At 48.0% G+C, this 12,430-nt stretch overlaps 1 protein-coding gene across 1 annotated transcript in view; it reads right to left on the bottom strand.

Annotated features, from left to right (window-relative positions):
* HDX (highly divergent homeobox) overlaps positions 1 to 12,216 on the bottom strand; it is a 60,272-nt gene extending 48,056 nt beyond the window's left edge. Inside the window, exons 1-3 of the mRNA XM_075323080.1 lie at positions 12,092 to 12,216; positions 9,695 to 9,804; positions 2,616 to 2,762 (exon numbers count right to left, since the gene is read on the bottom strand). Of these exons, the coding sequence (XP_075179195.1) occupies positions 2,616 to 2,762; positions 9,695 to 9,763 (216 nt within the window). The 5' untranslated portion in view covers positions 9,764 to 9,804; positions 12,092 to 12,216. The remainder of the gene's footprint in view (positions 1 to 2,615; positions 2,763 to 9,694; positions 9,805 to 12,091) is intronic.
* Between the last annotated feature and the right edge of the window lie 214 nt (positions 12,217 to 12,430).

The following is a 12,430-nucleotide window of genomic DNA, read 5'->3' as shown; positions in this document are numbered from 1 at the left end:
GTCACTGTGTACATACATTACATTACTGATCCTGAGTTACCTCCTGTATCATACTCCAGAGCTGCACTCACTATTCTGCTAGTGCAGTCACTGTGTACAAACATTACATTACTTATCCTGTACGGATCCTGTATTATACTCCAGAGCTGCACTCACTATTCTGCTGGTGCAGTCACTGTGTACATACATTACTGATCCCGAGTTACATAATGTATTATAATCCAGAGCTGCACTCACTATTCTGCTAATGCAGTCACTGTGTACATACATTACTGATCCTGAGTTACCTCCTGTATTATACTCCAGAGCTGCACTCATTATTCTGCTTGTGCAGTCACTGTGTACATACATTACATTACTGATCCTGAGTTAAATACTGTATTATACTCCAGAGCTGCACTCACTATTCTGCTGGTATAGTCATTGCATACATACATTAAATTACTTATACAGGATATAAGTCAGGATCAGTAAAAGGATAAGTAATGTATGTACACAGTGACTCCACCAGCAGAATAGTGAGTGCAGCTCTGGAGCATAATACAGGAGGTAACTGAGGATCAGTACAGGTTCAGTCACTGTGAAGCTACATTACTGATACTGCACTGATCCTGAGTTACCTCCTGTATTATACTCCAGAGCTGCACTCACTATTCTGCTGGTGCAGTCATTGTGTACGTACATTACATTACTGATCCTGAGTTACCTCCTGTATTATACTCCAGAGCTGCACTCACTATTCTGCTGGTTGTATTGGAAACAATCAGTAAGCTTGTGGCCATGCACACTTCTATGAGCTTTGCTGAGCTCCTATATTTCAGTGTTGGCAGTCTGTATATTCATCTAAGTCCAGAGTCACACATGCGATTGACTCATGTGTAATATGTGCGAGTCTCGCATCACATCACCTGGCACAGCCTGCTGACGGATGATGCGATGCGGGACTCGCGCAAATTACATGCGAGTCACTCACAAGTGTGACTCTGGACAAATGTAGATGACACTTGCCGGAATACAGATCATTTCAATAAGGCCTCACTCCCACTTGTGATTAACACGGACGAATGCAATCTGATAAAAGTCTATGGGTGCATGTGACACATCAGACCGCACTGATGTCATCTGAGTGCAGTGCGATATATGCAGGGACAGGTAGTGGAGGAAATAGAGAGATCACTCTACCTCTTCACCGCACCTGTGATCCTATCACAAGATCACTGCAGAGCCTGAGCTGGATAATATGCGCAAGTGGGAGCGAGGCCTAAGCTTTATGCCTTAAAGTCATTTTTCTGGTCTAAAACGACAAGTCTGCAGTCACTGTATGTGAGGCCCAAGGGGTCATGCGCATGTTGCGTACTTACATGCATTTACGCTGCGTATTGCACTGCAGCGTAAATGCATGCGTCCTGCGTCCCCTGCACAATCTATGTAGATTGTGCATGATACGTGCGCACGATGCTTTTATGAACGCAGCGATTTGGGTGCTAAAATTTTGACTCAAATCCATGCGTTCATAAAATGAGCATGTCAATTAATTTGTGCGCTTTGGATGCAGCTCCCGCTCTGTCTATGGTGGGGGCCGCAGCCAGAGCGCAGGAAATAGCCTTTTTTTTGTACAGAAAAACTGCATCCATTATGCAGTGTTTCTTCAGTGATTTGAAGAGCACATGTGCTGTCAAATCGCTGCAGAATATTCAGCATGTACGTGCGAACAAAGCCTTAGAGTGCCAGAAACAGTCTGGTTGGATTCTGGCCCAGAGTTTACATATCGTATACTTGTGATCAGGTGACCGTCATTCTCGGCTCCGACACCGGAGAATCCTCACAGCACGTAGTCCTTGCAATGGGAGGATTCACAAGTCTGCAGTCACAGAATGACACATACAGTCACTGCAGACTTGTCGTTTTAGACTGGACAACCCCTTTAATGAAGCCGGGAATGTTGGGAGATTTTAGCACTGAAGCCTGTAAAGACGTGACTACTGCTGTAGAGTGTAGGCTGCAGCTCAGCAATGTATTTACACTGAGTCTAAGCTAAAAGCTTAAATAAATGATCCGTCACAATATTGACTTAAAATAATGTCACATTTATACATAAAAAATTAACTAAAGAAAAGACAATAAGCAGAATCCAGTTCTACTACTTTGGTGCCACATGCCAGCCGTGAGATTCAGAACAACCGCGCTGTAGTTATGCCACAGCCATAAATAAGGTGCACTCCCGGCTCTGGGGCGCCAATGTACGAGTCTCCAGCCGCGGAAAGCAGGGGCGCTACCAGACCCTATAATAGATGTACTGACTGGGGGCACTTAATATTCAACTGCAGAGGATTTGTTACAGCTGCACCAGTCTTGGTGATCTTCTGCGCTGCAGATACTTCTTGTCTTGTGTGGATTAGTCTTGATATTTGATGAAGTTGGTGTTTTATTGCTATTATTACATGGCTGATTTCCTTTCCTCTTGAAGGTCTTGTTGAAGCCTGGACTTGGGCGTGTCCGTGAGAACCTACCAAATTCAGGCTTGAGCCATTACTCTTGCATTCCCTCCATTTCTATACTGGATATTTAGGGTGTGATTGCTCCTCGTTCCTTCCCTTCCGTTCCCCACCACTTACCCTGACCACACTGAAGTCCAGTTTTGTCTCTTGTGCGCACTGTAATATCAGCTGGAAGCAGCTTTTGCTCTGGTTGGTCATACCCTTTTCATAATATCGCTGCAGTATTCTCTGTTGGTCCGCACTGAAAACGGAGCGGAGGTTCATCTGCAACAGAGAAATACAGTTAACTAATGGATATAGAAACAGAGGACCAAAACGTCTTTCAATTTGCCCACATAACTTCATACCCCTAAGTCAAATGACTCAAATAAGCACCGCATAGGAAATATAAAATAGTATATTTTATAAGTTATCAAAAAACAGTGCACATGGATAGAAAAACATGTAAAACACAACATACGGTGAGTGAAAAAATTCCACACACCCACCCTTAGGTACATAAATCAGGGCTCAATTATGTTGCTCACACAGAATGTGGTGAGCCTTCCTCATAAAGATGGCTGCAGCCGAGGTGCAAGATGCTGATGTCACAGCCACTCAACCTCCACACTAGGGGGGAAGGGCGGCTGCTTAGCATAAGACATGCACACTAATGCAACCTGACCTGGCAGGGATCGCTGGAGCGTCGCTACACGAGTTGCTGGTGAGCTCACCAGCAACCAGTGACAAGCCCCCAGCGCAGCGTGGAAGATGCTGCGCTTGGTAACTAAGGTAAATATCGGTAACCAACCCGATATTTACCTTGGTTACCACCGCACGGAGCTACACGTGCAGAGAGCAGGGAGCAGCGCACACTGAGCGCTGGCTCCTTGCTCTCCTAGCTACAGCACACATGGGGTTAATTACCTGATGTGTGCTGCAGCTAAATGTGCACAGAGCAGGGAGCAGCGCACAATGCTTAGCGCTGGCTCCCTGCTCTCCTACTTACAGCACACATCAGGTTAATTAACCCGATGTGTCCTGCAGCTACATGTGCACAGAGCAGGAGCCGGCACTGACAGTGAGAGCGGCGGAGGCTGGTATCAAAGGTAAATATCGGGTAACCAAGGACAGGGCTTCTTGGTTACCCGATGTTTACATTGGTTACCAGCCTCTGCAGAAGCCGGCTCCTGCTGCCTGCACATTTAGTTGTTGCTGTCTCGCTGTCACACACAGCGATCTGTGCTTCACAGCAGGACAGCAACAACTAAAAAATGGTCCAGGACATTCAGCAACAACCAACGACCTCACAGCAGGGGCCGGGTTGTTGCTGGATGTCACACACAGCAACATCGCTAGCAACTTCACAAAAGTTGTTCGTTACCAGCGATGTTGCTAGCGATGTTGCTTAGTGTGACGGGGCCTTAAGGCTATGTGCACACGTGCGCTTCAAATCGCTGCAGAAAATGTCCATAGAGAAAAAAAAAAAAAGCCGATTCCATGCGCTCTGCCTGCAGCTCCTGCCATAGACAGAGCAGGAGCTGCAGGCAAAGCGCACGGAAGAAGTGACATGCAGCAGCCGAAGCGCTGCGCTCTAAGACGCCACGTGCGCACGGCCCCTGCACAATCTCCATAGACTGTGCAGGGGACGCAGGACGCATGCAGTTACGCTGCACTACAAAGCACAGCGTAACTGCATGTATTTACGCAACGGGCGCACATAGCCTAATAAGGCTTGCACTGGGAGCCCATCATATAATGAGTGAAATGCACAGTGTCTGAACTGTAACCTATAAATGACGCCAGAAAACCAGGTCAGGCGGGCTAAACAGCACTATATAGGTGCATCTCACACGGATACACGAGACGCACAGTGTCTGAATAATGGCCTATAAATGAGGCACAACACCAGGTCCAGGCGGGTCAGTTAGCACTATGAGTACATAACACATGACAGGCTCACCATTTAACCACCTGAATTCAAAAGGTCCACACACATCCTGCAAAAATATAGGTTACAGTTCAGACACTGTGCATTTCACTCATTATATGATGGGCTCCCAGTGCAAGCCTTATTAGTGTGCATGGCTTATGCTAAGCAGCCGCCCCTCCCCTCTAGTGTGGAGGTTGAGTGGCTGTGACATCAGCATCTTGCACCTTGGCTGCAGCCATCTTTATGAGGAAGGCTCACCACATTCTGTGTGCACATATCATTTGTCTTGCCTCCTTTTGGTGAGTTTTTTTTATATAGTTCTATGTGCTTTTCCTACTCAATTATGTTGCTCCAAGAGCAATACATATATAATCAAAGACATAGGAACAATCACCCATATAGTTACCTAAAAAAGCTTTACCATAAGGGATAATGAAACCCATGAGTTAGGGATCAGGCTGAGGAGAGTTCAGTGGATTTTAGTAAGCATCAGGCTCGGGAGAGTTCAGTGGATTTAGTAGGAATCAGGCTGGGGAGAGTTCAGTGGATTTAGTAGGGATCAGGCTGGGGAGAGTTCAGTGGATTTAGTAGGGATCAGGCTGGGGAGAGTTCAGTGGATTTAGTAGGGATCAGGCTGGGGAGAGTTCAGTGGATTTAGTAGGGATCAGGCTGGGGAGAGTTCAGTGGATTTAGTAGGGATCAGGCTGGGGAGAGTTCAGTGGATTTAGTAGGGCTCAGGCTGGGGAGAGTTCAGTGGATTTAGTAGGAATCAGGCTGGGGAGAGTTCAGTGGATTTTAGTAAGCATCAGGCTGCGGAGAGTTCAGTGGATTTTAGTAGGCATCAGCATGGGGAGAGTTCAGTGGATTTAGTAGGAATCAGGCTGGGGAGAGTTCAGTGGATTTTAGTAGGCATCAGCATGGGGAGAGTTCAGTGGATTTAGTAGAGATCAGGCTGGGTAGAGTTCAGTGGATTTTAGTAAGCATCAGGCTGGGGAGAGTTCAGTGGATTTTAGTAGGCATCAGGCTGGGGAGAGTTCAGTGGATTTAGTAGGAATCAGGCTGGGGAGAGTTCACTGGATTTAGTAGGGATCAGGCTGGGGAGAGTTCAGTGGATTTTAGTAGGCATCAGGCTGGGGAGAGTTCAGTGGATTTAGTAGGAATCAGGCTGGGGAGAGTTCAGTGGATTTAGTAGGGATCAGGCTGGGGAGAGTTCAGTGGATTTAGTAGGGATCAGGCTGGGGAGAGTTCAGTGGATTTAGTAGGGATCAGGCTGGGGAGAGTTCAGTGGACTTAGTAGGGATCAGGCTGGGTAGAGTTCAGTGGATTTAGTAGAGATCAGGCTGGGTAGAGTTCAGTGGATTTTAGTAAGCATCAGGCTGGGGAGAGTTCAGTGGATTTTAGGAGGCATCAGGCTGGGGAGAGTTCAGTGGATTTAGTAGGAATCAGGCTGGGGAGAGTTCACTGGATTTAGTAGGGATCAGGCTGGGGAGAGTTCAGTGGATTTTAGTAGGCATCAGGCTGGGGAGAGTTCAGTGGATTTAGTAGGGATCAGGCTGGGGAGAGTTCAGTGGATTTAGTAGGGATCAGGCTGGGGAGAGTTCAGTGGATTTTAGTAGGGATCAGGCTGGGGAGAGTTCAGTGGATTTAGTAGGGATCAGGCTGGGGAGAGTTCAGTGGATTTAGTAGGGATCAGGCTGGGGACAGTTCAGTGGATTTAGTAGGGATCAGGCTGGGGAGAGTTCAGTGGATTTAGTAGGGATCAGGCTGGGGAGAGTTCAGTGGATTTAGTAGGGATCAGGCTGGGGAGAGTTCAGTGGATTTAGTAGGGATCAGGCTGGGGAGAGTTCAGTGGATGTAGTAGGGATCAGGCTGGGGAGAGTTCAGTGGATTTAGTAGGTATCAGGCTGGGGAGAGTTCAGTGGATTTAGTAGGGATCAGGCTGGGGAGAGTTCAGTGGATTTAGTAGGGATCAGGCCGTGGAGAGTTCAGTGGATTTAGTAGGGATCAGGCTGGGGAGAGTTCAGTGGATGTAGTAGGGATCAGGCTGGGGAGAGTTCAGTGGATGTAGTAGGGATCAGGCTGGGGAGAGTTCAGTGGATTTAGTAGGGATCAGGCTGGGGAGAGTTCAGTGGATTTAGTAGGGATCAGGCTGGGGAGAGTTCAGTGGATTTAGTAGGGATCAGGCTGGGGAGAGTTCAGTGGATTTAGTAGGGATCAGGCTGGGGAGAGTTCAGTGGATTTAGTAGGGATCAGGCTGGGGAGAGTTCAGTGGATTTTAGTAGGCATCAGGCTGGGGAGAGTTCAGTGGATTTAGTAGGGATCAGGCTGGGGAGAGTTCAGTGGATTTAGTAGGGATCAGGCTGGGGAGAGTTCAGTGGATTTTAGTAGGGATCAGGCTGGGGAGAGTTCAGTGGATTTAGTAGGGATCAGGCTGGGGAGAGTTCAGTGGATTTAGTAGGGATCAGGCTGGGGGAGAGTTCAGTGGATTTTAGTAGGCATCAGGCTGGGGAGAGTTCAGTGGATTTAGTAGGGATCAGGCTGGGGAGAGTTCAGTGGATTTAGTAGGGATCAGGCTGGGGAGAGTTCAGTGGATTTAGTAGGGATCAGGCTGGGGAGAGTTCAGTGGATTTTAGTAGGGATCAGGCCGTGGAGAGTTCAGTGGATGTAGTAGGGATCAGGCTGGGGGAGAGTTCAGTGGATTTAGTAGGGATCAGGCTGGGGGAGAGTTCAGTGGATTTAGTAGGGATCAGGCTGGGGAGAGTTCAGTGGATTTAGTAGGGATCAGGCTGGGGAGAGTTCAGTGGATTTAGTAGGGATCAGGCTGGGGAGAGTTCAGTGGATTTAGTAGGGATCAGGCTGGGGAGAGTTCAGTGGATTTAGTAGGGATCAGGCTGGGGAGAGTTCAGTGGATTTAGTAGGGATCAGGCCGTGGAGAGTTCAGTGGATGTAGTAGGGATCAGGCTGGGGGAGAGTTCAGTGGATTTAGTAGGGATCAGGCTGGGGAGAGTTCAGTGGATTTAGTAGGGATCAGGCTGGGGAGAGTTCAGTGGATTTAGTAGGGATCAGGCTGGGGAGAGTTCAGTGGATTTAGTAGGGATCAGGCTGGGGAGAGTTCAGTGGATTTAGTAGGGATCAGGCTGGGGAGAGTTCAGTGGATTTAGTAGGGATCAGGCTGGGGAGAGTTCAGTGGATTTAGTAGGGATCAGGCTGGGGGAGAGTTCAGTGGAACTCTCCCCAGCCTGATCCCTAACTCATGGGTTTCCTATGTCTTTGATTATATATTTATATGATATGAAGTTATGTGGGCAAATGTAACGACTTTTTGGTCCTCTGTTTCTATATCATATGTAGTTGTTGCCCTTTACTCTTATAACGAGGTCCAGATATACCTTTCATTTGGTTTTAGTTATCTAATGGAGCAGCAAATCAGCAGAAAATCACCCCCAAAACCGCAGTAGAAAGTCACACAGCAAAGTTTGCAGATTTAAAAGCGTTGTACAGAGTTAGAAATGTGTATAGGTTATATGTGGAATTGCAGCTCAATGTGATGCACTTCAATCAGGGGCGGACATATCAATGGTGCAACCGCACAGGGGCCCAAGAGGTTGGGGGCCCATTTTAACTTCCAAAACAGGAGGAATTGTGAATTTTGATGAGTTATTGTACAGAAAAGAGCCCATATTTTGTTTTTGCACAAACTAGCCAGATATCCCTCCGGGAAGGACCTAGCCAAGGACCGGCTCTTTTTAGGAAACCACCATATGAAGTGGCCCTTTTAGCAATATCCAAATCTTTGACAAGTTTAAAGATATGACAAGGGAAATACCAAGGCCAGGTATCCATCCACAGACCGCTGTCTGTGGCATTGCTCCCACCTGGCCAGAATCCTACTCCACACTGATGAGAGGCAATACCCCGAAACAGCTGTCTGTGGATGGATTCCTGGCCTTGGTATTTCCCTTGCCATATCTTTAAACTTGTTAAAGAGTTGGATATTGACTAAAAGGGTGACTTAATATGGTGGTTTCCTAAAAAGAGCCCCTCCTTGGCTAGGTCCTTCCCGGAGGGATATCTGGCTAGTTTTTGTGTCGACACTCCTAACAGAGGCTCCACGGACTTTTTTGATTTGTATATACTGCTGATAACACATTCATACATTATCCAAACTGAGGTGTAAAAAGTGTGTGTGAAACAATACAAATAACAGCAGCACTTCCAGTGTCCACATATGAATCGCAGCAATCAGATCTAGGTTTTCCTGTTTTTATGCCATGCTCTGCACTTTACCTCTTGCTGCTTTCTTTGTCTATAGATTTATTTTCCCACAACATTATTTCAAATATAGACACAGGTGTATATTTTTACAACGCATGTAACAAGTTTTTAGTTTTTCCATTTTTTTTTTTTTTTTTAAACTGAAGAAAAAAAAAGGAAGCAACACAAGAAAAATGCTCTCCCTTATAGGGATGTTAAAAAATGGAAACGGATGTGTGAATGCAGCCTGGTGTGTATAAGGCTTATGCCCTCAAGCCATGTTACTGTCAGCTGAATGCCGCCGCCTTCTGCTCGCTGTGCCCCTCATTGACTCTGGGCACTCCGGTTTACAGGACAGATTGGCTTTTCTACAGTTTAAGGCTATGTGCGCATATTGCATCGAGTCACTGCAGAAAATTCTGCAGGGATTTGACAACACATGTGCACTTCAAATCGCTGCAAAAACACTGTATAATGGATGCAGTGTTTCAGCAGAATAAATGCTGATTTCATGCGCTCGGGATGCTGCCTCTCCCATAGACAGAGCGGGAGCTGCATCCAAAGCGCACAAAAAAAGTAACATGCTGCATTTTTGAACGCACGGATTTGGATCAAAATTTCAGCATCCAAATCGCTGCGTTCAAAAAAGCATCGTGTGCAAGGATTATGCACAATCTTCATAGACTTTGCTGGGGATGCAGGACACATGCATTTACGCTGCAGTGGTAGACACAGCGTAAATGCATGCAATATGCACACGTGCGCACGAGCCCTTAGGTGTCAATCACAATACAGGACATTGCATTAGTACATGTAAGGCTCTGTTCACACGTTTTATAACCATTGTTTATAGTGCACGCCGAGAAACACTCCGGCCGTGTATGTTTAGTGGAGACTGTGATTGAATAAGACCGACAAAGAGGAGTCGTCAACTTCCATGCAGAAAGTATCAGTTTAGTGTAAACTTATTTACTGGACTCTGGAGAAAATCGTATTCTAAGCCACATTGATATTCAGAGAGATTTCCCACCTCAGGCTGGTATCCCTGAGACCCGGTGGAGGTGACTTCCCCAACGTTTGGGGCCACAGTTCCCTCCATCCTATGGTTGTAACAGATCTCCTTGAGAAATTTCCACCGATCTAATGAAGAAAAACAAAAAAAAAACTCTGTTAATTCTGCCGTCACAAAACAGAAAATTTCAGTGAAATCAACAGAACCAGACACCGGGGGGAATAACATAAGGGGAGAACTAACGGCCTCAGCAGACCCTGGATAAGACATCCATGTTTAGTGTGAAGGCTGAAAGTCGCTGCACAATAATTAGGTGACGAGATTTTCTGCATTTTGGTAAATGATTGCAGCAGAAGTCACATAGTAGTGACCTGAAGAAAGTCCACAGCACAACAACACGTTTAACTGCCCGGACCGCGCCATTTCCAGATCATGAAGATTGATGAGGACACATAAAATAATGTAAAGCGACCAGGTCACTGTGCAGCGGGGTATAGAATGTGAGTGATGTCACTGCTCTATGTGCTCAACTAATGACACCTGTGTGTGTTGTATCCAGGGCCGGGGGAGCACCTGTAAGTGCGCGGCAAGCAGCATTTTAGAGGGAGGGGGGCACACAACATTCTGAGGTGGGGATGGGGCAAGCAGCATTCCAGAGTGGGGAGGGGCATACATCATTCTAGGTTGGGGATGGGGGGGGGGGGAATGGTCAAGCAGCACTCTGCAGGGGGGGGGCATGCAGAATTCTGGGGTGGGAATGGCCAAGCAGCATTCTGTGATGGGGTGAGGAGCAAGCAGCAATCTAGGGTCAGGGGGAGGGGCATGCAGCATTATGTGGATGCACACAGCATTATTGGGGGATGGGGAGAAGAAAATAAGACAGCATTCTGGGGGGAGGGGTGCTCAGCATTCGGGGGGGGGGGGGGTGGGGGGGGGTAGGTGACCTCACAGCCCTGGTTATTATTGGTGGCATGCACCATACATGTGTGGAGTGGGCTCCGGAGCTTATTTTTTATAACCAACACTAGAGTCTGACCGCTGGTAATGGAGCGATCGTCCGTAGCAGCAGTATATAGAGTATATAAGGGACCTCCACTGCTCAGACAGCCCCCTATTTTATTGCTTCTTTTCCTGGGATGACGGCGGCATCTGAGCAGGGGCTGTCCGAGCAGCGGGGGCCGCTTCCACCTCTGAGATGCTCCTTCTATTCGCACTGCAGAGTAACGTGCTTCATTCACCTTCTCTAAGAAAACTAATAAAAAATATACAAATTGAATAGAAAACGTTTTCCAGAAAAGAAAAATAACAGATTTGTTGTGACCAAATAATATCAGGATATTCATCTCACCGGGGATGCACACAAAAAAAAAATTAAAATGGTGAAATCGATTTATTTAGCTCCACACTCCCCAAAAAAATTATTATTAATAATAATCGTATCCCACCAAGGACACCATCTGCAAGGAGTTTGTATGTTCTCCCCGTGTTTGCGTGGGTTTCCTCTGGGTTCTCCGGTTTCCTCCCACACTCCAAAGACCCAAAGACATACAGATAGGGACTCTAGATTGTGAGCCCCAATGGGGACAGTGTTGCCAATGTATGTAAAGCGCTGCGGAATTAATAGCGCTATATAAATGAATACAATTATTATCAACCTAACATGGAAAAAACTCTAATTGTCCATCCCGTAAAGTACAAGAACTCCCAAACGTCCACAGATCAAACACGGAAATAAAAGTTACAGATCCGAGAGGAGAATGGGCCAAAGGGGTCTGTGTCCTGCAGGGGGCATCAACCTCCAGCCCACCCTGGTTATTTTCACTGTGAAAAACTGTGTGATGTCACTGCAGCACGTGTCTATTTTTAGATTAATGACGTCACTGCTCTACGCAAATTATTGTGTGCATGACGTCATCTGTGTTTATATGTAAATCGCCGGTGCGTGGCGTCACATCCGTCCAGAGCCTCCCCCTGTAATGACGTTTCCGGTCACGTGCGCAGCCTCTGTGACTGGATACATTGTATCAGTGGCGGGTCACGTGCTCCGGATACTTTGTATCACAGCGGCCGGAGACAGGTGCAGCGCTGGAGAGGAGGCGCGCTGTGCGCATGCTCTGGCAGCAGGGGGAGGGGAGGCAGGACGCCGCTCCCCCCTCTCTCCGTACATTGAGGCCGGGAGTGGGGGGGGCGGATGAATTCTCATTAACCCCTCTGCTGCTAAAGAGCTTCAGAACGTGCAGGCGGCGGCGCAGGGGCTAGAGAAACCCCGTGAGCCGAGCTCTGGGCGTATGAAATGTGGCGGAGGGGGCGTGCTCGTCCGCTCAAGCCCCCCCAGGTCCGTGCGTTCGCTGCCCCTGATCCCGCTCCGGCCTGTAGTCCTCGCTGCCCTCCCGGTGCTCCCCGGCCTGCACCTACCTCCCCCCGCCGCCGGGATCCCCAGGCCGGGCCGGCTCCGCGCTGCTCCGGCTCCAGACAATGAAATCAGCACGTCCGATCATCAATTCTCATCATGATTGTGACGTCACGGCAGACAGCGGCCAATGGGAGGCCGAGATCAGGGGCTGACATGGGGGGGATGGTGATCTATGAATAATGAGCGAGTCTCGGCGAGCTGGCCCGCAGCCCCCCTCAGCGGAGACCCCCACACAGAGCGGAGATTCCCCCCACACACAGCGGAGACCCCCTCCACATACGCGCGGGGAATACAGGGATCTGTGGTGAGGTCACTGCTGGGTATACACCGAGGTGGGCCTG

The sequence above is a fragment of the Anomaloglossus baeobatrachus genome, chromosome 9 (assembly GCF_048569485.1).
Source record: "Anomaloglossus baeobatrachus isolate aAnoBae1 chromosome 9, aAnoBae1.hap1, whole genome shotgun sequence".
Classification (NCBI taxonomy): Eukaryota; Metazoa; Chordata; class Amphibia; order Anura; family Aromobatidae; genus Anomaloglossus; species Anomaloglossus baeobatrachus.
Note: the sequence above shows the minus strand (reverse complement) of the source record. Positions and strands in the feature narration are given on the sequence as shown.